The 26,844-nt window shown below is 55.5% G+C and overlaps 1 protein-coding gene across 2 annotated transcripts in view; it reads left to right on the forward strand.

Annotated features, from left to right (window-relative positions):
- The first annotated feature begins 1,948 nt into the window (after positions 1-1,948).
- Positions 1,949-26,844, forward strand: part of LOC125917317 (receptor activity-modifying protein 1-like) — a 36,341-nt gene continuing 11,445 nt past the window's right edge. For both annotated transcript variants that reach the window (XM_049623552.1, XM_049623551.1), the window contains exon 1: positions 1,949-2,092. In XM_049623552.1, coding sequence (XP_049479509.1) covers positions 1,968-2,092 — 125 coding nt within the window. In that variant the 5' untranslated portion in view covers positions 1,949-1,967. The remainder of the gene's footprint in view (positions 2,093-26,844) is intronic.

Below are 26,844 nucleotides of genomic sequence, written 5' to 3' on the forward strand. Positions count from 1 at the left end.
CCTGTGCATCCACCCACCCATCCATCCATTCGTCTGTCCACCCACCAATGTACCCACACACCCATCCAGGAACTCTCCATTGAGCCCCCTGAAGCTGCAGTCTGAAATGGCACTTCACAGCCTGCTGTCATGACCCCCATCTATGACCCCCAACACCTGTCTTCATCTTCTGCCTTCTCCTCCAGGTCTGCAGTGAAAGAGAGGTCAGGCCCTCCACTATATTGCCCAGCTTCCTGCCTAGTCCCCAACACCTTGGGACTGGGCATTAGCTGAGTTCAGTCAAACCTACACCTCTTCTGGTGCTGGGTCCTTAGGCCTGCTTCTGAGCCCCAAAGCCTCAGTTTCCCGTCTAGTAAGTTGATGATCACAGTAGGACCTGCCTCCAAGATATCTGTGGGTGTGAAGAGCTTGGGCAGTGCTGTGCATTGTAGAGGCCAGAGGACCGTTTCCTTTGCATTTTATTCTTGGAAGACGGAGGCAGAGGGGGCAGGTGTCTGAGGGGCCGTGGGGCGAGCCCACTCAAGTACACACCCCCTTCTAGGCCATGTTTCAGAGTCAGGGACCCCAGAACTCCATACCCAGTGTACCTGCCCTGAGGGCTGCCAGCCTCTCCTCGGGTGAGCTCTTCCTCCCGCCTGCGGCCTTATGGGCTGCAAGGGTCAGCTGAGTGTCCACACATGTCCATGAGGCCCAGCAAGGAGTCCAAGAATTCCTGGTACAACCCTGGGTTCCCAGCTGCGGTCTCCATCCAGGGATTTGGCAAAGCCGTGATGGTAGGGGTGGGGCTGGGGTGCCCTGGGGGCAGAGGGCCAACATTGCCTGGGGGGCAGTAGGTGGGCTGGGCCTCAAAGAGGGAATGTGAAGGACCTCCCACCCTGGCCCTGCACTATTCCCTAGGGAGGCGGAGAAAGCAGATGGCCAGCGTGGAGAGGAAGAGGAGGGAGGCCTAGGGGTGGGGACCTGGGGGACAGTCTTCCCCACCTGCCCAGCAGCCACCAGAGCCAGTTGTGGGCTCAGGGGGGACGAGGGAATTTTGATCTGGGCAGTGCATTCCCTTAACTTTTTACTTTCGAGCTCGTATTTATTAAGCAGGAGGGTAAAACACATTTCACATCACAGTTTGTCAGCCTGGTTTGTAACTGGTGAGCATCCAGACATAGGGGATGGGAGCAGGGAGCTCCTTGCAGCCTGTAGGCTGTTCCTGGGACCAAGGGCTGCAGCCCGGACCCCACACTCTGGCCCACGTAGGCCAGAGGCCTGGTGGCATTGAGGGGAGGAGCATGTGTCTGGTCCTGGGGTCCTCAGTTTGCACATGTATGAAGTGGGGGTGTGGGGAACTGCATCAGGGGTTGGTGCGAGGGATGGAGTGGTGCATGAGCATCAGACCCAGGCCCGGTGCTGCTTGTGACGGTCAGTCCTGGCCTCGTCCCCACGGAGTACTGGGAGGCGCCGTCAGACCCACTGTCAGCAGGCAGGGACCTTGCTGGGTTCTGCGGTGATGGATGAGCCACAGGCTCCCTCTCCAGGGATTATGTGGAAGCGGGTTCTGGGATGGGTGTGCAGGGAAGACAGGGGAGGATGTGGCGGGGGAGGCAGGGGAGGGTATGGGGGGGAGGCAGGGGAGGGTGTGCGGTGTGTGGGGGGAAGCAGGGGAGGGTGTGCGGTGTGGGGGGGAGGCAGGGGAGGGTGAGGGGGAAGGCAGGGAACCTAGGATCTGGAACCTGGAACCTAGTTCCCTCGGTCCCCGTGGTCAGCTGAGGGGGAGGGGGAGGCAGGGGAGGGGGAGGAGGAAGGCAGGGGAGGGTATGGGGGGAGGGGGAGGCAGGGGAGGGTGTGCAGGAAGGCAGGGGAGGGTGTGCGGTGGGGGGGAGGCGGGGGAGGGTGTGCAGGGAAGGCAGGGGAGGGTGGGTGGGTCCCAGAGAGGCTGACAGTCCCCTGGGCCCTTCGTTGCAGTGCATCACCTCCTCATGGCCACGGCCTGCCGGGACGCCAACTCTGGCGCTCTCCTCCAGGAGCTCTGCCTCACCCAGTTCCAGGTGGACATGGAGGCCATCGGGAAGACGCTGTGGTGCGACTGGGGCGAGACCGTCAAGTGAGTGTCGTGTGGCCCCTGGCGGGAGGGACATGGCTGGGGCGGGAGCCACAGGGTCTGGTGCAGGGAGCCCGCTCGCGGCCGCGGTGAGGGGTTCTTCGCCAAAGTCTATGGTGGTGGAATGTGGCCGTGGGCGAAGGAGGGCGCCAGCGATAAGCGAGTGGGGGCGGGGGGAGGCCGTGTCCACAATGACCCGAGGCCGGGACGGATGGTGGGCCTTGTACAGAGGGAGCTCCGGGAGGGAGGGTTCCGTCTGGGCCATGTCTAGCTGAGACGCTCGTGGCCCATCCACGTGCAGGCGTGCGGGGGACAACAGAGAGCACCGTCTAGTGGCCGGGGGCTGAGTCTCGGTGGCAGGAGCCCCAGCTTGCAGGGATGGCTCCGCTGGTTCCCTCGGTCCCCGTGGTCAGGCTGAGGCTGTTATTCCCACCCTGTTTGGGGCTCCGAGCTTCATCGACCCTTCATGACCTGTGAACCCCCACCGAAGACAGCTGACAATTAGCCCCTTCCCCTTTGTGACTTCGGTTTTCCTGCCAAAGGGCCCTTCTTCCCGCCTCGCTGGGTTTATCCAGGGCCCCAGGCATTCCTCAGTGGGGTCGGGGGCTCTCCCCACCGGGGGCCCAGGCTCTTGGTGTTCTGGACCAGGAGCCAGAACTTGAGCATGATGGAGGAGGCAGGTGCTAGCATCAGAACAGCCTGTGCTTTAGGCTAACTGGCCTTCTGCCTCAGCAGAGGGATTTGTGTTTAAATTAAAGATGGCACGTTAATACGATTCAGGGAGGACACAGTGGGGTCCCCAAAGAAAAGCACTCTCCCCGCTTATCTTGAGTAAGTGACCACGGATTGGTACGGATGGCCTGCACACGGGTGGCTCAGCAGCCGATGGGGTAATGCCAGTGGTGTTCCCAAAGAAGCAGGGGTGACGTGGTCTTAGAAATGGGAGCCACCACAGGCAGTCCCCAGTAGCTCTCTGGATACAGACGGGAGTAACGATCAGTCAGGCCAAAGAAGGTTTTCCATCCTTCGAGCCGCGGGGTAAAACAAAAAGGGAATAGAGGCAGGGCTGAGGGTGACGTTGCTAGGACATTTTAAGTTTATTTATTTATTTATTTATCTATTTATCTATTATCTATCTATCTATCTATCTATTTATTTATTTATTTATTTATTTAGAGATAGAGAGCAAACAGGGAAGGGGCAGAGAGAGAGAGAGTCCCAAGCAGGCTCCACACTGTCAGCACACAGCCCAACACAGGGCTTGAACTCACAAACTGTGAGATCATGACCTGAGCTGAGATCAAGAGTCAGACACTTAACCGACGGAGCCATCCAGGCGCCCCAGGACATTCTTTTATTTAAAAAGAAAATCAAGATATTTGAGGGAGCTGGAAGCAGAAGGTCTCATGGGAAAGGTATGTCAGCACGTCAGCTGAGGCCTGCCGGCCCAGGTCTGTGGTCAGCAAGATAAGAGCCTGGAGAGAGGTCCGAGTCCTAGTCCCTGGAACCTAGTACACACAACGTCACATGGCAAAGGGGAAGTAGATTACAGATGGAACTAAGGTTGCTGAGCAGGTGACTTTGGGGAGATTATCCCGGATTATCCGGGTGGGTCCGAGGTAAGCACAAGGGGCCTTAAATGGTCCCAGCGAGGCCTTTGGAGCAACATCAGACTGGCTTTTGTGTCCTTCTGACGCACCCTCCTGCCCATCCTTCTTTGAGCACCTCCTTACTTTCTGGTACCCCAAGATTTTCCAGGATCATCGTATACGTTTTCTGCCCCCTTCCCCACTCCCCAGAAGCAGCGGTTTCTTCAAGGAAGCCCTGGTTTCTTTTATTAAAGAATGTTGTTTAGGGGCGCCTGGGGGGCTCAGTCGGTTGAGCACCCAACTTCGGCTCGGGTCATGATCTCACGGTTTGTGAGTTCGAGCCCCGCGTTGGGCTCTGTGCCAACAGCTCAGAGTCTGGAGCCGGCTTCGGATTCTGTCTCATTCTCTCTCTGCCCCTCCCCGATTTGTGCTCTGTCTTTCAAAAATAAATAAATGTGAAAAAAAAAAAAAGAATGTCATTTAGGGGTGCCTGGGTGGCTCAGGCAGTTAAGCATCAACTTCAGCTCAGGTCATGATCTCACAGTCAGTGGGTTTGAGCCCCGCGTCGGGCTCCGTGCTGACAGCTCGGAGCCTGGAGCCTGCTTCGGATTCTGTGTCTCCCTCTCTCTCTGCCCCTCCCCCACTCGTGCTCTGTCTCTGTCTCCCAAAAATAATAAATAAAAACATTTTAAAAAGTTTAAAAAAAAACCCAAACTATGGAACTTGTTAAAAAGAAAAAAGAATGTCGTTTAGAAGCCAAGATACACACACACACACACACACACACACACACTCTCTCTCTCTCTCTCTCTCTCTCTCTCTCTCTCTCTCTCTCTCTCTCATGTCAGGAATTCACGTGTAACCAGGGAGACCTTACAAGCCCTGAGAGAAAACATGGGTGAGGTCTCCTGGAGCCTCCGTGGGGGGAAGGCTGAATAACAACGATATTTATATATTGTTACTGTAATAACAGTATTGATTTCAAGGAATCGGTTTATGGTTTATGCGACTGGGGAGGGGGGAGGGTCTGGCAAGTCCAAAATCTGCAGGCCAGGCCAGCACAACTGATGCTGTAGCCCGGGGGGGGGGGGGGGGGGGGGGGGGGGGCAGAGTTTCTTAACTTGCCCCAACGTAAGGCCTTTCAACTGACCGGATGAGGCCCCCCCACATTATCAGGGATGACCTCCTTAAAGCCAATGCATGGGAAGCAGGTCTCCGAAATTCCCCAGCAATGGCCAGATTGGTGTGAGATTGAATAACCGGGGGGTGTCCCCCGGCCAGGCTGACACAAAACCGACCGTCACACTGTGCTTTGTGTCACAGCTGTTCTCAAAGGTGGGTTCAGAGAAGCGTCGTCTCCCCTCATCCAGACTCTGGCCCATTACGCCCACCCACCGCCACCCACTCCCCGTGGGCGACCAGTCTCTCTCGTTTCTGTGTCCTCCTTGTATTTCTTTTGCACAGGTCAGCCGGTATACGAATTTTTCTCTCGCATCCTTTCTTACGTGGAGTGTATTTTACTATAGATATTCTTTTTGCACTTTGGTTTTGTTTCCTTTTTTTTCTTTTTAACCTAACAGCGTATACTGGAAATTAATTCTTACCAGTGCATGGAGAACTCCCTCACTCATTTTTACAGCTGGATAATATTTTGAGAGAGAGGGCGTGCATGCACGAGTTGGGGAGGGGCAGACAGAGAGGGAGAGAGAGAATCCCAAGCAGACTCTGCACTGTCAGCGCAGAGCCCGACGCGGGGCTCGAACCCACGAGCCGTGAGATGGTGACCTGGGCCGAGAGCGAGAGTCAGACGCTCAACCGACGAAGCCGCCCGGGCGCCCCGCCTCGCCTCGTCTTCCAAGCACTTTCCTGTGGAGAGGCGTTTGGTGTCCCCGGTATTTTCTGATTTCAGATAGCGTGGAAGGGCACAGTCTCGAGCACCTGCACCTTCTTGCTGCTGGAGCTGTACCTCCAGGGTGGCCGCCTGGCATCAGAACCACGGGGTCCGAGGCAAGAGCACGTTTTGGGAGGCACTGCCTGTGTCCCCCCAGAGGGGCTGCGGCCTCGGCGTCCCCACTGGCGGTGTGTGAGGGAGCTTCCCCGCCACCGGCCGGCGCCCTGCGTGGTCAGGCCTGCGTCCTCCCCACCCGATCCGCGAGAGACGCTGTCGCCTTCCTCCAGCGACGAGTTCACCTTCTGGAAGTTTAAGGGCCGTTCATCGATCTTTTCTGTGAATGCTTGTTCGTGTCCTTTCCCAGTTTCTGGTCCTTTGTAAAGAATTATTTTATTTTATTAAATGGATTTACTTTTAAGTAAATTCTATGCCCAGCGTGGGGCTCGAACTCACGACCCCAAGACCAAGAGCCAGCCGGGTGCCCCTGAAGAGTTCTCTATGTTAGAAGAGACATTAGGACCGTTGTCTGCAACACACGTGAGATGTGTTCTCCCCGCCTGTTAGCTGTCTTCTGACTCTGTTTCCCATGTCGCTGCTGCCCCGTCATCTTGTTGCCATCCAGCTGTGTGCGTCAGTGTTTTATCACCCCTGGGTCTGAGTCACGGCTGGGAAGCCTTTCCCCACACTGAGGTTCGAGAGGAATCCCCCGTGTTTTCTCTTCAGTCGCCGAGCCATCTGGACTGTATTCTGCGGCGAACCACAAGCGAATTCTGTCTTTCTCCAGATGAGCTGCCCAGTTGTCCTGTTTATTAGTGAGCCCGCCTTTGCCCCCAGTGAGTGGAGATGCCACTTTGTTCTATGTAATGCCCCTCTACGCTTTGCACCTTCATAAACAGTCCGTGTCAAACCTTCTTCATATTGCCTGCCTGTGCGACATCAGTTTCTTCTCCAGAACCGCCAATGGGACTTCACTGCCTACCGACTGCTCACTTACCACATTGTTACAGCTAGTGTTTGTTAAGCACCTACGGTGTGCTGGGCACCGTGTTAATCGGTTAACACGTGTCGTCTCACGGAAGTAAGCAGCAGCCGCGGGAGGGCAGAACACTTGTAATCCCCACTCTGTCTGCCCAGGGTCACAGCTGGCAAGGTCTCTTGGGGTCCAGAGTCTCAGCTCTTGACTCTCCCCAGGGGCACGAGATGGCTCCCTCCTGGTTCTCAAGGGTGGTGTGGCGATGCTCTGTCTTCACAGAAGTGGGCGGGGGGAGCGGGTGAATGACGGCCTTTCGTGGCCATCTGAGCCCCTGCCAGCATCCAGGGGGCCTGGTGAGGTCCGTCTGCAGTGGGACACCAAGTCTGGTTCTCGAGCCAAGGGCAGACTTTCCAGAGTCCCCTGGAGCCGCAGAGGTCTGGGGCAGGCAGGCTTGTCCGAATGATTGGGTGGAGATGAGAGGAAGGACCCAGAGAGAAGACCAGGCACGGCCGGGAGTGGGAGAGCTGCATGTACGGGCCGGAGACCCATCAGCATGAAGAAACACAGTGGCCAGCAGACGAGCAGGACCCCGAGGTGGAGGGCCCACAGGCGGAGAGCCAGACGACAGGCTGGTCCCGGGGAATTCTCCCAGCCCAGGCTGGAGGGCTGCAGGCCAGGCAGGTGTGGGACAAAGGGGCAGGTGCTGGGAAAGACCCCTCCCTCAGCCAAGCGCAGCTGGCGATGTCGGTGGGATCAAAGCGGCAGAACCGGGCGGTCTCTGGGCCTGAGATCCGGGCCCAGCCTAAAGCTGGGGGTGGACACCCCGAAAGTCAGGAGGCCAGAGGTCCCCAGTGCCTGCTGCCTGAGGTCATGGCTGTCGTAGCAACTGGGCTGGGCCCGCAGGTGACTGTGATCCGGCAGAGGGAAGTTCTGGATTCTACTCTGAAGTCAGGATTTAAAGCAGCTGCCGAGGACACGTGCCTTCCCACCAGGTGACAAATGCGAGAGAGGCAGGCTTCCCCAGCATGCAGGGTCTAGAGAGACGTGGAGAAGGTCCCCTGCGGGCACATGGGGGGCCGGCTCGTGCTGGCTGGCGCTCTGGCTCCCAGGCTCCCAGCTCCACCTCAACCCTGCTTCACTTAGGACCTTAGATGGAAACACTGGGTTATTTCCAAAGTACTTCTCAGCAGCACTGTGCCTCTTGGCTCAGAGATAGAAACTTCTTAAGAAAAAGCGAAGGGCTCACAAGAGCACTCAGGCCACATTCCAATAAGAGGACAGTGACCTGCTGTGGAATTGTGGGTCTGCTTTGTTTCAGCATGGAGCTGACCCTGGGACCAGGGCTGTCCAGCATGTTCTGCACGTAAATGGGTCCATGGCCCCGGACGCCGACCCCCGCTCCTCCAGTGGGAGCTTGGCTTGGGGCTGCTCCTGGGTCCTTTGTTTGGAGATGCCTGGGATTTTTCAGGCTCCCCTGGTGTCTGACCTGTCCCCGCACCAGGCCCACTCAGGGCAGATGGGCTCCGCAGGGCGGGCCCAGCCCGTGATTCCCAGGGGCCAGCTCATTAAACTGCAGGCCTGGTCTGCCAGTGGAAATGTAATTTAGAGCATTAACTGGGAAGATAATCTAATTTGGGGAGCTACAGAGAACATGGGAAAATGTGTCATCAGAAACTCTCATTTCCAGAGAGGTTCCTGTGGGTTTTGGGGAGGGAGAGAAAGAGCGGAACAGAGAAGGAGAAGAATCTCCAACATGAGGAACTCAAGTAGAAACTGGTTGTTTTTAAAGTCCCCGCATGTGGGATTTCCGCCCCCCCACCCCCCCAAGACAAAAACTGCTGGTGGCTTCGGGAGGCCGGGAGCCCTGTCCGCTGCCCCCCTTGGGCTCTGAGGCATCACGGTGTTCACAGGAAAGATGTCAGAGAAACAGGTGTAGCAACTTCCATGATCTTTCATCGGAGAACCAACCTCACCCTCATACCCGTCCAGGCGCCCCTCCTGTGCCTGCCCCGAAGCGGGTCGCCTCAGCACACGCGGTCTCCCCGGCCCGCCTCCCTGGGGAATCCCTCCCCGCCGTGCTGACCCTGCGCTGGGCACAGAGGGCCCACTGGCCAGTTCCGAGGAGGGGTCCCCAGCCCTGCCAAGTGGGGAGTGGCCCGGTGTGTTAAGCAAAGGACACAGAATACATGTGTCCCCGGCCAGTGCTGGGGATTCTGCCATGGGCACCCCGCCTAGGGACTGTAGTCCCCGGACAGGGCCCTTGACCCACCGCGGGGTCTCTCCCAGGGCGGCTGCCGTTCCCTCTGTGCCTCTGGAACAAAGGGCCTTCTTTGTGGCTCCCTCAAAATCGCCGAGGCAGGAAATTCTTCAGGACTCAGCAGTGATATCGGGACAGCTGCTTTAGTTTTGAATTGCAACAGGAACTGAAAGGGAGGCATCTTTCTGAAATCACAGAGGTCTCTCTGGGGCAGTGGCTGGTGTCCTCCGAGGGATTCTGGTTGCGCTCGGCCCCTCTCGCCATGGCCTGGATGGGCCATGCCGCGGGTGCTCGGCAGGCCGTTCTCCAGAACCTGCGTCCCACCCACTGGGAGCTCCCGGGGCTCCATCCAGTTCCCTCGGGGGTCTGTGGGGCCGTGCGCCTGCCCTGGCCCCCAGAGGCCCCGGCACAGGTGCCCATCCCCCACCCCTCTGGCCGCCTGGGTCGGGGGGAGTCCTTCAGGTGTCTCCAGAGCACACGCTCACAGCCCCCAGCCCGGGCGCTGGAATCCTGACTTCCGGAGGCCTGCGTGCCCCGGCTCGCCCTGCAGAGGCTGGTTCTGCCGAGGCCCTGCCTCCTGCTGCCCGGCCGGGCCTCAGCCGGGCAAGAGGTGCAGGCGCAGCTTTCCAGGGCGCACTTGGGCCAGGGTGTGTGCCGTGGTCCGTCACAGCTCTGCGCACCTCTGAGCTGCTTGCCGGGTACCTTCCCCTCCAGCCTTCTTGGTGCCCAGCCGTGGAGGGTGGGACGTTCTCGTGTTGCTGGTGTCAGCAGCAGAAGGGAAGGACCAAGGACCCCCCGCCCAAGCTGGGCCCGGAGCTCCCAGCGCCACCCCTGGAATTTGTTAGGCCAAGGCTGTGACAGGGAGGCATGACGGGACTCAGTTTGCCGTGTGGGCAGAGGAAAGGGGGGGAACCCTTTTTGTCCACCCTGTTCAAAGACAGCTCCTCAGGCCCCCACCTAGGTGGGCGTCTTAGCAGAGCTGCTGGGGGCGGGGGGAATACCGTATGCACGACCCCACAGCAGCAACAAGGGGGCCTTTCTGGGGGGGAGGGAGGCAGAGGCCTGACAGGCCCTTCTACCCTGTGTCAGGTGCTCAGCCGCCGCTGTCCTGGGGGAGCAGACGGAGGGCCGGGCCAGTGGGACCAGTGCTGTGGGAGCAGGGTGTACTGGAGAAGGAAGGATTTGTCTCGGGCTTTGTGCGCCCAGATCTGTGCCCATAGAAGAGCAAGGTAAGGGGGTGGAAAGGTCTGGAAATCCACTGTCCTCCACCATGCCTGCAGAGCCAGCCCTGGGCAGGCAGATGCGGGAGAGGAGTCATAAGGACACGAAGTGTCATAGGGACACGCTCGGGGGAGATCCTCAGGTGGCTCGCAGCCCCACCCTGTCCCAGCCACATCATCTCCCGGCAGCCAGAGGAATTGTCTTCACTTGGGGGGGCGGGGAGCCCTCACGGACAGCAGCAGCATTTCGGTCCGGAGCTGCCTCAACCGTGTGCCTGCCTCGTGGAGGGTTCTCGTGACGGTGTCAGAGGGCCTGTGCCTGTCCACCTGTTGGCCTGGAGGTTTGGGGGAGTGGGAAGGAGGAACCCCACTTCCTGCTTGAGAAAGCTCCTGGAAAAATGTGTCTGCAGAGGCCACAAGCCAGGCAATCCCCCTTGCGGTGGGGGGAAGCCAGAAGCTTCCGCTGGCCACACCCAGGGGCCACGGCACTGTCCTCGGCTTCCCTTCATGTCCACCGCCCGAGTCCTTCTGGCCCCGGGAGAGGGCACAGATGCTTCCCCAGACACGTGTCTGGGATGAAGTCAGGCCTGTGTGTCAGTGTGAAAGGTCAGCGGCCGGGCAACACTAAGCAGATCCTGGCTGTGAGCGGAGCGGGCAGGTGGGACGTGTCCTGGTGACGGGAACTTGTGGCCATATCCCTTCCACCCCCGCCTCCGCCTTGGACACGCTGCTGTGACTCCCCACTTCCCCACGGCCAGGAAAACCCCAGACACGTCCAGGCTGTGCAGACAGGAGTCTGCTGTCCGGGGCCGGGGGGCCAGGCTCGCTCACACAGGGCTCCCCGGAGCCCGCTCACAGGCGGCCCCCCCAGGGCCGTCTACACTGAGGGGCAGGGTGCGCGTGGTGAGAGTGATGAGAGGTAGGGGTGCAGCACAGTGGGTGTCACAGCAGATGTCCCCTCCTACTGCTGACCCTCAGCCCAGTGCTCACCCTGCTCCCAGGGTCTCCCAGGACCCAGCCATTCATCAGTCATTGTGTTGGTGGACATCTTTGGAGCACGCTTGGGGCCGGCGACGCTCAGACCACTGTGGTGGCCTCCGGGGAGCTGTGGCACCAGGCGGCAGCCCTCCTTCTCCGGGCAGATTTTGAGGACAACCTCCCCCAGGGCTCACAGGACTTCAGCCCTGGACGCTTATGCACAGGATACCCCGTGGCTCCCACTCTGGGAAAGGTGCCTCTTAGGTCTGAGTTCCCTCTTCTCCCAGCTAAAAAACGGAGGACTCACTTTCTTAAAAACACACCCCTTTTGGGGCACCTGGGTGGCAGTCAGTGGAGCCTCTGACTTTGGCTCAGGTCAAGATCTCACAGTTCGAGATCAGTTCATCATGATCTTCCAGGTCGAGATCTCACAGATCTCACAAACTCCGTATCGGGCTCACTGCTGTCAGTGCGAGCCTGCTTTAGATCTCTCCCTCTCTCTCTCTCTCTCTCTCTCTCTCTCTCTCTCTCTCTGCCCCTCCCCTGCTCTCTCTCTGTCTCTCTCAAAAGTAAATATTTTTTAATGGTTTTTTTTCATGTATTTTTGACAAAGAGAGAGACAGAGCATGAGCAGGGGAGGGGCAGAAAGAGAGAGGGAGACGCAGAATCCGAAACAGGCTCCAGGCTCTGAACCGTCAGCACAGAGCCCGACACGGGGCTCAAACTCACAAACCGTGAGATCATGGCCTGAACTGAAGTTGGACGCTCAACCGACTGAGCCACCCAGGCACCCCAAAAACAAATGAACATTTAAAAAAAAATGGGACGCCTGGGTGGCTCAGTCAGTTGAGCATCTGACTTCAGCTCAGGTCATGATCTCATGATTCGTGAGTTCGAGCCCTGTGTCGGGCTCTGTGCTGATGGCTCAGATCCTGGAGCCTGCTTCCGATTCTGTGTCTCCCTCTCTCTTTCTGCCCCACCCCCGCTCACACTCTGTCCCTCTCTCTCAAAAATAAACATTTAAAAAATTTTTTTAATAAAAAAAAAGAAAGAAAGAAAGAAACACTCCTTTTGAGTAGCAAGAGAAGGTGAGTGTACCCTCACTGCCCGGGCCAGGTGGACGTGGCCTCGCTTAGTGGCCAGAAGGCCAAGTTAACACGCCCTGGTGTTCCCACCCCAAGTCTGTTGAGCCTTTACCAGGTCTTTGCGATCTTTAATGATGCGGCTGTGAGAGCTTTGGTACATACGGCCTTCTGTTTTGAACTAACTTAAGAATTCTTGCCAATGGACTTACGTGCCGTGGACGTTCTGTGGTTCTCATAGGTTTTGCCCCGTTGCCCTTTGAAGGAATTGTACTCCTTTCTATTACCAGCCGCATATGAAGGCGTTTCCTCACATTCTCATGAGCCCTGAGTTTGCACAGATTTTCTGTTGGCAGGTGTACGTGAGATTTCCTCTTGTCCCATTTGCCCGCCTTTGGCTGCTGGGAAGGCGAAGTGATTCTTCTAGACTTGTTTTGCAATTTGTTTTTTCTCAGGTGCAGATCATCTGACCATAATCTTTGCTACTTACCTTTTGAGTCATTGGGAGTCTTTTAAGTCTGATTTTGCGAACTCTCGAACATGGTAGAGGTCAGCTGTCTGTCATTTTTGCCCTAATCATCTTTTCTTCAAGTTTCACTTGTGTTTATTTTGGTGACGCTTGTCTCCCGTGTTTGATTTAGCTATGCAGTTCATGTGTGTGCCCTCGCTCGCTCCCCAGAGGTCTGGAATTCAGGCACAGTCCTGTCTGTTGCAGAAATTCAATTGTCGCAATTCCAAGGGAGTCACATGGCCACAGTATTATGATCTGTTTCTGTTTAGTCGTTATGTGTTTTGAAATAACATTTATCTTCTTAAACACGCTAAGTAGTTACATTAAGACATGAATAAAATTTACTTCCTCCCTACCTCGATTAGGCTAACATAATTTGTTAAATAATGTTGCCTACCTCCATAGTTTGGTTATGCTTGATTTAATACTTAGTATGTTCTTGTGTGCATTAGAGTAATTTCAGTTAATTTTTTACAAAAAATTTTAATGCTTATTTTTAAGAGAGAGAGAGAGAATGAATGGGGGAGGGGCGGGGGGGGGGGACACAGAATCCAAAGCAGGCTCCAGGCTCTGAGCTGTCAGCACAGAGCCGGACGTGGGGCTCAAACTCACGAATGGTGAGATCATGACCTGAGCTGGTCCGACACTTAACCGACTGAGCCACCCAGGCGCCCCTCAGTTAATTTTTATGTATGTCTTGGGGCCATCCACCCCCCTTCGATCGCCATGGCCCTACAATATTTTCTACAATTTAGAAGACCTCATTCTCTCTTTGTGTGTTCATTCTCGTTGTATTTCACATTACCTTCTGCTTTCTTTGATGCGTTCTCTGCCTATTTTTCCAAGAGAACTAAAGAACCATTTTGCCAGATTCCGTAAGAAGTCACATTGAGGTTCTAGGTGAGATGGCCAGGCACCAGCCAGACAGCTAGGGAGGTGCTATCTGTCTGCAGGAATCCTGCCCATGAGGAGCGTCTCGGGGGCCCTGTGTCCTGAAGAACACGGCAGCAGGCCTAGTCAGACTGTTCGCTACCTTCCTGTGCCGTCTTTTAAATTTTTTTTTTAATGTTTATTTATTTTTGAGACAGAGAGAGACAGAGTGCAAGCGGGGGAGGGGCAGAGAGAGAGGGAGACACAGAATCCGAAGCAGGCTCCAGGCTCCAAGCTGTCAGCACAGGGCCCGATGTGGGGCTCGAATTCGCGAACCGCGAGATCGTGACCTGAGCCGAAGTCGGACACTTAACCGACAGAGACACCCAGGTGCCCCGGCTCACTTCTTTTTTAACGTTTATTTATTTATTTTGAGAGAGAGGGAAAGAGCTGGGGGAGGTGCAGAGAGAGAGAAGGAGAGAGAATCCCAAGCAGGCTCCACAGTGTCAGCACAGAGCCCGATGCAAGGCTCGAACTCACAGACGGTGAGATCATGACCTGAGCTGAAACCAAGAGTCAGACACTTAACCGACTGAGCCACCCAGGGGCCCCGAGAAAGCCCACTTTTTTTGTGTCCATTATTATAGGTCTTTAGAAAACAGACTATGTCTTGCATTGAAATGTCTTTTAAAAATGTTTGGCTTTCACTTTTATCATTTGCTTTCCCCTCTTTTTACCTTTTCAGAAAAATATTTGCTTCTTTCGCGAGGTAGAATTTAGATGCTGACGACATCATTTTTTCTCACCCCCCCCCCTTTTTTTTTAACATAATAAAGGCATTTAAGACCATGTTGTTTCTCCCTCGGGACCTTCTTCACCACTTTCTGCAGGTTTTGAGATGTCTGTTTTCTCGTTGTATTTTCTTACCACACAGTTATTGTCTTTCTTGACTTTCTCCTTCAGTTTTTTCTTTAGGCAGGTGTATTTTAATTCTCAAATGTTGCATTTCCATTTGGTTCTTAAGCTCTTCTTCTCTTGATAGAGTGATAGCACACAGAGTGAATAGTTTCTACTTTGTGTTTTTGTTGAGATTTTCTCTCAGATCTCTCCCACTAAGACCTTCTGTAAACACACCACCAAAACTTGAAAATGAAAACGTTCTGTTCTTTCTATTTCATCCCCCCACCCCGAAGCAGTGATTAATGCTGCACTGTCGTGCTATGCGGCTTCTTTACAGGTTTCTGAACTTTAAAAAAAATTTAATGTTTGTTTTTGAGAGACAGAGCATGAGTGGGGGAGGGGCAGAGAGAGAGAGGGAGACACAGAATCCGAAGCAGGCTCCAGGCTCTGAGCTGTCAGCACAGAGCCCGACGCGGGACTTGAACCCGCGAACTGCGAGATCATGACCTGAGCCGAAGTCGGTCACTTAACCAACTGAGCCACTCAGGTGCCCCTCTGAACTTTTTTTTATGTTTACTTGTTTATTTTTGGGGGTGGGGGGTGGAAGGGGCAGAGAGAGAGGGAGAGAGAGAATCCCAAGCAGGCTCCATGTTGACAGTGCAGAGCGTATCTCGGGTCTTGAACTCACGAACCACAAGATCATGACCTGAGTGGAGCTCAAGAGTGGGATGCTTAACCGACTGAGCCACCCAGGCGCCCCTGAACTTTTTGCATATGATAATGCAGTAGTGGATTCTTCAATCCTAATCGTGTCGGCATTGTTTCCATTTCGCTTTTCTGGAAGGCTTTTATGCATATCTTTCACTCTACTTTCATAGCATTTAGACTCCACGTTATCCTGCTGCTGCCATCGACTGTGAAACACCGTTACAGTTCTAGGCACACGTGATAGTTTTTGCTCTACGTTATCCTTTGCCTCGTGTTAGCACAGAAGCACTGGTCTGTCAGCTCCTCGAACTTTGTCGTTCTGTGTGACTACATCTCTTGCCAACAGCTTACTGCTGGATGTTACGTTTTCATATAACATAGAGTTATGTATGTTATATAAACTCTATAGAGTTTCATATAACAGAGCGACGAGACTTGTACCAGAGAAAACGACATCGTATTTGTCCTTTCTGTTCGATCTTCAGGCACGCCGTTTTTTGTCTTGATTTTTTACATTTCCACCCTGATTTCTTTTTTCTTCGTATGGTTAGAACATAATGTCTCTTCTTTTCTCTTTCAAGTGAGGTTGACGACTGGAAAACTCTTTTTCACTCAACCAGCCATGAAATGAAACACAGATCCTCTGATAACGTGTCGCTTTTCTTACCGTGTCAGACCACGTGCTTTGGCCTCCCCTTGGTGAAGGGACCAGAATCCCTGGGTTTTGGGCCTCCTCAAATTTCGCTTTGTGTCTGTCTCTCTCTCTCTCTCCTTTGATTTGAACTAATGTTCTAAGACCCGGTTTTTCGGGGCACCTGGGTGGCTCAGTTGGTTAGGCACCTGACTTCTGCTCAGGTCATGATCTCGCTGTTCATGAGTTCGAGCCCTGCATCAGGCTGTCTGCTGTCAGTGTAGAGCCCATTGGATCCTCTGTCCCCAGCTGTCTTCACCTCCCCTGCTTATGCCCTCTCTCTCCCTCTCTCTCTCTCTCTCTCTCTCTCTCTCTCCCTCCCTCTCTCTCTCTCTCCCTTAAAAATAAACATTTAAAAAAATAGTGAAATAAAACCTGCTTTTTCCTTCCTATCCTCTATTTTGCTTTTATTTTTTACACTGCGTTGTTCTGACTTTTGTCGGTAATAACGCTGGTCTGAGAGGTCTTGGTTACTGACATCTGCAAATAGCCTGTTAATTCAAACACGTCTTACTATTTTTAACCCCTCGTTCCCTTTCACGTGTGTCTTTTAAATTCAGGCGACTATGTGAAGCAAATCCTAGAAATAAAGCCTTATGAGTAATCCATTCCCGGGAGTGAAACATTTCTACGGAGCTTGCTTTCTACATGAGTGACAGCTTGGCGGGGGGATAGATCTGTGATGAGCAGCCTTGTTTTCTGAAGCTCACATAGCTTTTGTTCTGTCGTCTCTGGGTTTTTATTATGTGGTCAGAGAAGGCAGAGGGATTTTTACTGATTTGTTAAGTGTGGCCTCTTCCTTCCAGAGTGCCTGCTTGCAGGTGGCTGGACCCAGGGACCGGGAGGGGGCAGGGAGGGCGTGGGGCGGGCAGGATGTGGACCCACGGCCCCTGGAATTAGGGACCGCCCTCAGGGAGGCTCTGGGAAGCTTTCCAGACATACCCTCAGACCCTGGGCAGCCAAGACCCCCAGGGGCACAGGCTGACGGGCAGTTTCTTTGGGTGCAGGCCAGGGGAATGTCAAAGACCCCCTCCAGAAAGCCAGGTGGGGTGCAGGTCCTGTGACATTTATTTCTCTGTGTTCCCGTCCTCCTGGGGTTCTGGGCTGCTCCACGGTCCGAGTATGTCTCCCAGGGTGATTTTGAATCACAGAGAAGCACCTGTGTGGACAGCCCTGCCCTGCCCCCTACAGTGGGTGTCGCCCTGAGCTGCGACCTCCGACCTCCGTAGGATGGGGGCAGCAGGGGTGCGGATGGCGGAGCCTCCTAGACGAGGCAGCAAGTGGGTAGGGCGTGTGGGTGGGGGTGAGCCCGCTGCAGGGGCCCCTGTGGGGAGGGGAGAGCAGGGTCCCTGGGGAGTCCAGTGGCATCAGGGGGACAGTCTCTTGGGCAGGACAGGCAGAGAGCAGCGGGACCAGGGTGGGCTGCACAGAAGAGCCCTTCCCTCCAGTGGCCCGCGTGGCTTCACAGGGATAATGGCCCCAGGGTTTCGTGTCCAAATATAGCGTCCCGGCTGTCCGCCTAATCCTGGGACTCGGACATGCACACACCCACCTCCCAGCAAGGGTGCGAGCGGCAGCCTCACCTTCCTAGACCTGGTGTCTGCACGGGGGTCCCCGGTCTCACCAGGGGCCACAGCTCAGTGACCAGCCACAGCTCCCTAGTTCTCAGACGCCTGTCGGATCTTACAACTACAGCTATCTCTCTGAGCTGCCGGCCCCAGGAGCCCGGTTCCTGCCCCAGCCTGTTCTCCGAGGAGGCCAGTGCCCTCGCCCGCCCCGTGAGCCCTGTCCTCGAGGAGCCTGCCCTGGCAGCCCCCGGGGCGCTGCGTCTGGTGCCAGAGCCATCTGCACGCAGAGCCAGGAATGGATTTAGAAACCTCTGCCTGCTCCTGGCTTGAGCAGAGGCACCGGGAGCTGCCGGGCACGGAGCCACAGAACAGGAGCGGAGGAGGGAGGCTGAGGAGGCAGGCCCCGGGTGGGGACGGGGTGGCCAGGACGCCTCCTCCCCAAAAGGGGCTTCTGGGGGCGAGCAGGGGAGACAGCTCCCTACGTGGAGGAGCCAGGAAGACGTGGGTCAGACCCCCGGGCCACCTCCCTCACTGCCACCTCGGGTCACCCACGCAGGTCACCTCGGCGGCGCCTGTCTTTAAGGAGAGGATAGGAACGCCGGCTTGTAAAGCTGCTTCTCCGATGGGATGACATACATGGGATGTATGTCCTAGTCCCTCCTGTCCCGTGCGGAGCAGAGAGCCCAGCCATCAGCAGTCCCGTGTGGAGTGTTGCCCTCGGCTCTGGGGGACGTGTGGGCGTCCACCCACACCTAAGAGGGTCCCCGTTCTGCATGCCCACGGCTCCCTGGATGGCTACCGTGTGGCCTCCTGAGTTGCAGGGTGCCCATCGCCCAGGGAGACGAGACTGTCCCTGGGGCCCAGCAGCACGTGCTCCCGGCAGGAGCCCACGGCCCCTTGTGCACAGGCTGACCAGCCCGGCCACAGCAGGACAGCTGGAGAGGAAGCGCCCGCCCCTCCGTGCATCTCTGCAGCCCTGGGTCCCCAGCGCCCCGTCTCCCAACACGGTACCTGCAGCCCCCACGGGCCCGCTCCTAGAGCCGCGGGCGCTTCTCTGCAGGCCGGTGAGTAGCTAGTGCTCAGTGTGCAGACCCAGCAGAGGGAATGTTGGAGCCGTGCTGCGGCCTGACTGGTGCCAAGCTCAGGAAACGGGGGCTCGGTCGAGAGCTGCCTGGTGTGGGGCGAAGCTCTGTCTGCCGACACTGGTGTCCCCTCAACCGACAGCAGTCGCCTTAACTGGTGACGCCCCCCTGCATGGGTCTAGGGGAGCGGGGGGCCCTCGTGTGCGTCGCCTCCCTGGTCTCCAGCTCAGCCCTGGGGCCGTCTTCCCAGATGCAGATGGCACCGCTCAGGGACACCACGTCTCCTGCCTGAGGACTCACCGCGGCCTGGCGCGTGGCATCCTTCACGGGGCACCTGGCGGGGGTGGAGCCTGAAGGAAGCCGAGCCCCACACCCGCCTGGAGGAAGGGGTGCCCCTCCCCATTCCACACATGGCCCCACGTGGCCCACACACGTTGCTTCCAGGTGGCCTCAACCAGCCTGGATACAAAGCTGCGGAATCTTCTCAGGGAGTCTCCCGCTGCTCCCCCAAAGTGAGCCTCTGGGTTCCAGGTCCAAGGGTGGGCTGTGGGGCTGGCACGGGGACACAGGGCTCTGCACGTATGGACCGTGGGCCTGTGCTCATGAGACCTTGTGTTTGGGGACCTTGGGCCCAGCTGCAGACCCCGTGTCCAGGCAGGCATCCCCAGAGGCCCCCAGGGCTCCTCTGTCCCACTTAGGACCACCCAGGGTGGCCCAGGCGGGAAGGGGCAGCACCCTCCTCTCCCTCCTGGCCCAGATTTGAGGAACCGGGGCTCCGGGTGGGGCCCGGTGAGGGCTGCAGAGTTGCAGGCACATCAGCCTTGGGCACTGAGCCCTGCTGTGCGCCCACACGGGGGACAGGGTTCCACAGGGAGCCGAGAGGAGCTGCCCTGCCCTCCTGAGGTCACAGGCCAGCGGGGACACAGAGAGCAGGCAGCTGCAAGGGGCTAAAGAAGGAGGGAGCATCACGAGACCCAGAGGACTCAGCCGGGGCAGGGACCCCAAAAGTGCCAGGCCCGAGTCCTGGGTTTGAGGAAATACAAGTCCATAGGCAGGGAGCCAGGGACCCCAGACAGAGGGGGTTTCCAGACGGCAGCCGTGGACCTCCCCTGCCAGGCTGCTGTAGAAGGAGGCTGCTGAAAGAAGCCCTCTCCTCTCTAGAAGGGGAGCCATGAAATGCTCTCCCGCCGGTGGGGGGGGGGGGGGGGGGGGGGGGGGGGGGGGTCACTTCCAGAGGAAACGCCCTCAGGGCCTTGTCTGTGCAGCAGCTTCCCAGGCCAACGCCCGAGAACTGACGTGAAATGCCCCCAGAAGCCTGTCTTTCGCTTCCCCATCGTGGGGTGTCTCGGGGGAGGGGAGAACCAGGCTTCAGGCCAGGAGAAGAGAAGCCCAGAGCCCAGCGGGGTGGGAAGGCGGAGCGGTGGCCAGAGGAAGCCACAGAGGGCTGTCCCGTGTCTTGTTTTCCACAGCCCAAGAGCGGCGGGGTCCTTCCAGGCATCCCCCCCCGAGCCCCGTCTGCTGACGCACGCCCTGGATGGGCCGCGGGTATTTCTGGAAAACTGTTGCCTCGTAGCCAGCAGAGAAAACCCCGGCCGGTTTCCATGTGTCCCCCTCTTCCCTGGAACCCTCCGCTCAGTCCTGTTCTTTCTTTCCTGAGAAAATGGCATCTGTCCACCTGGCTCAGCCAGTGCCCGCTGGTCAGGGGGGTTCGGTTTAGACAGGGAGCTGGCATCAGAGATGTGACGTGGGATTTCCCTCCACCATTCAGCGGGCTTTCCTGGGCAGCCTGTCGAGGCGTTTGCGTGCTGTGTGGACCGGAGCATTGCTGCAAACCTCACAGCGTGGGCACGCGGCGTGCTGTGAGTCTCGGGCAGTGATGGCACTGCCGGTCCCCTGTGCCCCCTAGGGTGATGCGTTTGCCAACATGGGCGGGGTCCCTGTTCTACTAAGGAGTTACACTGTCGTAGGAGCCTCGGAAAAATTCATCTCAAGGTACGCATTTGCGTGCAACGGTAGCCACTAACGTCAAAGCCTTCTGTGTCCGAGCACCCTGGCGGGTCAGCCCTGGGCCAGCAGGGAGGCACGACTTCTAGCGCTTGACCTCGTTGGTGTGGCCTGGTTCGCTCGGATCTATCTGAGCTAACTGGCCGAGGGAGGGCTCGATGGTCTAGCATCCACCTTCCCACCTCCAGCTGCAAACCCCAGGCGTGCGGAGTGAGTTCCAGGGGCTCCGTTGACTCAGCAACCCCCCCACCACCCCCACCCCCAGCCCAGCACACGTTCCCAGGCCGGTGCCAGTGAAATGTTTTAAATCAGTGACCAAGACGTCCTTCTGCGTCCCCGCAGCGGCAAGAAAAACAAAAGATGCCCCTTCCTGTGCTTCCTCCAGGCCGGAAGGCCGGCCTCCCAGCTGGCTCGTATGTGGGTCTGCGGGAAAAGTACAGCACGAGGACTTGCTTAGCCACCGCCAAGGCCGCTGGCCCCTCCTGTCCGTGGTCGGAGGCCCCTTGTAGAGACGAGCTGGCCTGGCATCCTCACTCCACGCCTGGCGCAGCCTAGGGCAGGCCGGGTCACCGCGTGGCTTTCTGTCACCAGAGGAAGTGGCCCCAGCCCCTCCCTGCTTCGGAAAGGCTCCACGTGACTTCGAAGTCTTGGGTGGGGGCCCCCAACACGAAAGGCGGAAACCACAAGGGAGAAGACAGGCCTGACCAGTTAAGAATGAAGGAAAGGATTCCTGCCTGTGATGAAAACGCCCCTAGGGTTCCAATCATACCATGCACGCCCTCGGTTTGGGAGAGGTTTTTATCATGTTGAGAAAAGAACCTGTTTGTGATTTACAAGGTGGTTTCTTTTTCATCAGAAACGAATGTTGAGTCTTATCAAATGCCTTCTCAGCTTGTATTGGAATGGTCGCGTGTCCCTTTCCTTGGACACGTTGAAGTGTGATTTTATGCTAAGTTTGAAGCATTCCCGAAATGAACGTGGCCTTAAGGTGCTCTGTAGGACTGGCTTAAATCTGCAAACATCCTCTGTCGTACTTTTGTGTCATTGATAAGTGAATGTAGAGGACATCTGTGGCTCCAGGGCACGTGGGCAGGCCGTCTTAAGAGGACTGGGATCAGGATTTGCTAACCCTGTAAAAGAACGGGGGAACTCAGCGTCTGCCTCTGTGGTCTCGAGAATTTGAAAGAATTACCTGAGTCCAGCACCTTTTGTGGAAGTAATTCTCTAATAACATTTTTCATTCTTCTTCTCAGACTTTCTATCTTTTAGGTCTCTGTTTGGTCATTTGTAGTTTCCCAGAAAGCATGCCAACTCAAGGATTTCCCAAACTTTAACATACATTTTTTTGTATGTTACTCTCCTATACTTTGGGTAATCCCCTTCTGGTGGTTTTGTACATTGACGTTTTCTCTCTTTTTTTTTTTCAGACTATATTATCCAGAGATATGTCTGGTTTCATTGTTTTCTAAAGAATCAGCTATTGAACTTACGTATTCGTTTTACTTCTTAAAATATCACTAAATATTACTTTTTAACAATTATGAGTGCATTTGAATTATTTGCCCTTTGGAAAGTTTTATTTTGTTGTTCTTTTAAAAAATGTCTTGGGCGCCTGGGTGGCTCAGTCGGTTCAGCGTCCCACTTCGGCTCAGGTCATGATGTCACGGTTTGTGGGTTCGAGCGCTGCGTCGGGCTCTGTGCTGACAGCTCAGAGCCTGGAGCCTGCTTCAGATTCTGTGTCTCCCTCTGTCTCTCCTTCTTCCCTGTTCATGCTCTCTCTCCCTCTCTCTCAAAAATAAATAAATGTTAAAATAGTAATAATAATAAAATGAAATTTAAAAATGCCTTGATTTGGAGACTTCACGTATTTTCATATCATTTTGTGTAGTAATAAGATAGTTTACAACAGTGGATTTTTCTCATAATTCAGTTTTGCCTCCATCCCCTTAATTTTTACACATAGCACGCCATTGTTTTCTTAATAGTCTCTGATCGAATTAAGTTCTTGTTTGACTTCAATGTTATATGCATGCCCTTTCATTTCTAGAGATTTTGGGGTTTTTTTTAAATTTATCCTTTTCTTACTAATTTCTAGTTTTTAATATTGTAGTCAAAGAATACTGACTTAGAGTTTCCACTTTGGGAATTTGTTGTTTTTCTTTGCTGCCTAAATTGAGTCCGTGGACTTGAAAAGCTTGTTGACTGTAGACTAGAAACTTCACATGCAGTCCCTGAGTCAGGCTTCTTCACTTGGCACTGGTTTTAATTTGCTTAGTAGCCCCGAAAGGGGTGTTGAGGTCCCTAGCGTAGGGGTGCCTGGGTGGCTCAGTCGATTGAGCAACCGACTTCAGTTCAGGTCATGATCTCACGGCCTGTGAGTTCGAGCCCCACGTTGGGCTCTGTGCTGACAGCTCGGAGCCTGGAGCCTGGAGCCTGCTTCGGATTCTGTGTCTCCTTCTCTCTCTGCCCCTCCCCCACTCGTGCTCTGTCTCTCGGTCTCTCTCTCAAAAACTTGGGGCGCCTGGGTGGCTCAGTCGGTTAAGCGTCCGACTTCGGCTCAGGTCATGATGTCACAGTTCGTGAGTTCGAGCCCTGTGTCGGGCTCTGTGCTGACAGCTCGGAGCCCGGACCCTGCTTTGGATTCTGTGTCTCCCTCTCTCTCTCCCTGCCCCTCCCATGCTCATGCTCCGTCTCTGTCTCAGAAATAAATAAACATTAAAAGTATATTTAAAAAAAAAAAAAAGTCCCCAACGTGAAGGCGTGGTTGACTCCGGCTTGTGCCGCCGGCACCTGTAAGTGATCTGTATACCGCGGGGCTCTCATACCGCTGTCTCCGTGTGAATGTCTCTGTGCTGGGCTGTGCCATGGGCACCCCTCCTGCTGGCCTCCTGTTCCATACCCTCTCTTCCTTCAGCTTTGGCTCCCCTTTGCCCCTGAGGTGACTCTGTCAACAGGGTAAGCGGGATTTGGTCTTCTTCTTACACTGTCCCCCTCCCCCCATGGTGCTTGCAGGCTAGTTGTTGAGACCAAGAGCGAGTGAATCCTCATGTGAATTAAAGTACAAGGACAAAGTAAGACATTTATGAAGGAAACCCCACTTTACCAGGAAGCCGAATGAGGTTGAAGCATAAAAAAAAGGCCTTTTTGAGGAAGTGACATTCGAAGGAGGAGCAGAGTTGGCCTGGTGAAGATGGGGTTAAGAGCCTTCCGAGGAGAAAGAGCAGCATGTGCAAAGATCCTGAGGCAGAAGTACCAGCCAGTGTAGCTGGCCTGTGGCCGGTGAGAAGGAGAGGACATGGCTGAGGGTGGGGGCTACGTGAAGGCTTTTGAATTCAGCACAAGGAAGGTGCAAAGATGCGGATAGTAGGCTGGAGGTCAGGAGGAGGGCAGGGGTGAGACAGCCAATCATGGACTGAGCGCAGGGGTGCAGAGGAGAGGAGAAGAGGGAGGGATTTGATGGCTGCCCCTGACCAAGCTGGGTGGAGTAGAAGAGAAGGGGTGCAGAGAGGCCAAGGCCTCTGGCCCGAATTGTGAAGGAAGGTGGATGCTGGTGTTAGCAAGGTGGGTCACAATAACCCACCGAGGCAAGTCACTTCTGCCTACTCCTGGACACAGTGACAGGGCCACAGGAGGGCAGGGACACCCCTGGAGGAGGTGGGGAGAAGTCCATGACAACTCAGGGGCTGGGCAAGGGCTCCCAGGGGCTGGGAGCTGGAGCTGGGGGCACGGGCAACCTGGAAGCCAGGTGTGGTGACAGCTGGATGTGGACGGGACCCAGCTTCCGTTGGGGGTGGGAGGGTCACAGCAAGGAGTCTGTGGAGTGTGGACGCCCCTCCCTCCGACCAGGGAGGTGGGGAGGACCGGGGAGCCTCTCCGGGCGAGGTCGCTCCAGGCGATGGAGGGGAAGCCTCAGGAGCCCTGATGGGGGGTCCTGGGGGATGTGACTGCACGGGAGGAGCTGACAGGCCGGAGAAGCGTCCCCAGGGGAGGAGACCACAGAGAGGAAGTCCCCAGGAGGGACGCCATCTAGTGGCCTCGCCCTTCCTGCAGGGGGGCCGCTGGAACTGGAGGGGCCTGGAGGTGGCTGGTGGGATGGAGTTAGGCACCCAGGGCTGTGAGCCTGAAGGGGGAGGTGCAGAGAGCGGGGAGGCTTTTAGAAGCCGGTTCTTGGGGCGCCTGGGTGGCGCAGTCGGTTAAGCGTCCGACTTCAGCCAGTCACGATCTCGCGGTCGGTGAGTTCGAGCCCCGCGTCAGGCTCTGGGCTGATGGCTCGGAGCCTGGAGCCTGTTTCCGATTCTGTGTCTCCCTCTCTCTCTGACCCTCCCCCGTTCATGCTCTGTCTCTCTCTGTCCCAAAAATAAATAAAAAAAAAAAAAAAAGAAGAAGCCGGTTCTTTCCTGGCAGTCCCGTTGTTGGCTGTTTTCCATGATTAGAAATTCGCCGTGAACATCTTCTTAGATTACTTTTGTCTACATTTTATGTTATTAATTTCAGATAATTCCCAGAAAAGAAATACTGGGCCAAAGGGCATCCACACTTGTGAGGTTATTGGCGCATATCGCTGAATCGCTTTTCGGGAAAATGTTTACCGGTTTGTCTTCTGTTAGCAATGACACAAGGACCTGCGTCATCTCACCGTACCTTCCCCAGCGCCAAGCGTTATTTTTAAATTTGGACATTCGCTTCTTTGTTTTTCTTTCTTTCTTTTTTTTAATTTTTTTTTTAATTTTTTTAACGTTGATTTATTTTTGAGACAGAGAGAGACAGAGCATGAACGGGGGAGGGGCAGAGAGAGAGGGAGACACAGAATCGGAAGCAGGCTCCAGGCTCTGAGCGGTCAGCCCAGAGCCCGACGCGGGGCTTGAACTCCCGGACCGCGAGATCGTGACCTGGCTGAAGTCGGACGCTTAACCGACTGAGCCACCCAGGCGCCCCTTTTTAAATTTTTTTTAATGTTTATTTATTTTTGAGAGAGAGAGACAGAGCGTGAGCAGGGGAGGAGCAGAGAGAGAGGGAGAGACAGGATCCGAAGCAGGCTCCAGGCTCTGAGATGCGGGCTTGAATTCACAGACCACGAGATCATGACCCGAGCCGAAGTTGGACGCTAAACCGACTAAGGCACCCAGGCGCCCCTCTTTGTTTTCCTTAAGAGTGGGGTTAAACTTTTTCTGGGCTGTGTATTAGTCATTTGTATTTCCAGAAGGGCTGTTTAGCCGAAAGCGTCATGGGTACGGCTCTGGGTCTCACACCCACCTGCCTTCCTCGCCAGCTATCCGAGAGCCTCCCCGCCGTGTCATCAAGCATTTTGACAGGCCCTTTGGGCCAGCGCGGGGCAGTCACATTCACCCCCAGCTGCTGCTCCCCACGGCAGGTGCATGGGGCTGCGGGAACCCACGGTGGGGGGGGGGAGGAGGGGCGCGTGGTCCCGGGTGGATGGGTGAAGCCATTGATGCGGATAAAGTGAACCTAAGTCCAAAAGTGGCTCCTCCTCGGATTTTGGATGCTTAGACTCAGGTGGCCTGGTCTGCTTTTGTTCAGGTTTGTAGAACGAGAAGTGACTACTTTATAAGCCACACGCCAGTTGTTCAGAAGGAAGGGATGAGGTAACATCCACTTATTGAGCACCTGCTGTATGTGGGGCCCTTGACCTCATTTCACTTGATCTGCCCAGTAACCCTGCCAAGTGGTGTCTTCATTTGCATATAAGGAGGCCAGGGCTCGCCCGGATAGGGGGAAGGCGATCCCAGGATTACTCGGGATAGGCGGCGGGGCTGGGATTTGAATCCAGGTTTTGGGGTGCCAGGGCCCCAGCTCAGGTACTCCACATCAGGACCAGTCAGGGCTACCTGGGGGACACCAGCGACCACAGTGTCCCCAGAGCAGACACCTTGCCTGGGGCAGGAGTGGGCATCAGCCTTCTTGCCAGCGAGGAAACAATCATAAGTCTTGGTGCCGGGAGCCTTGACTTGGGACCCAGACATATCGGAAACTCCCACCATCGTGTTCAGGAACATTCCAAGCAAAGTTTGCTTAAAGGCCCAGAATAGAAAGTCCTTGCCACACACACACACACACACACACACACACACACACACACACACAGGATAACTGTTTGGTTATGTGAGGACTGAAAATAGAGGGTTAAGGCAAGAATATTTTTCATGATTATTTTGGGCCCTTCAGTCAGTACTGTGTTCTTCTGAAGAGAAGAATGTCTACACTCTGAGGGGAATTCTCTTATCACCCCCTTGCTGACAGGGCTCCAAATATTTATTGAAAGTTTCAGCTGTCACTTCTGTATAAATAAACAGGATGTGGACGGCTGACTGCATGTTGGAGATATTTTTAGACGGCGGTGGCTTTGCAAAGTGGAAGATAACATTTCAAGGAGAAAGTGCCGGATCCCAGAATAGCCCACCCCGGGCGCTCAG

Source organism: Panthera uncia, unplaced genomic scaffold (genome assembly GCF_023721935.1).
Source record: "Panthera uncia isolate 11264 unplaced genomic scaffold, Puncia_PCG_1.0 HiC_scaffold_1694, whole genome shotgun sequence".
Classification (NCBI taxonomy): domain Eukaryota; kingdom Metazoa; phylum Chordata; class Mammalia; order Carnivora; family Felidae; genus Panthera; species Panthera uncia.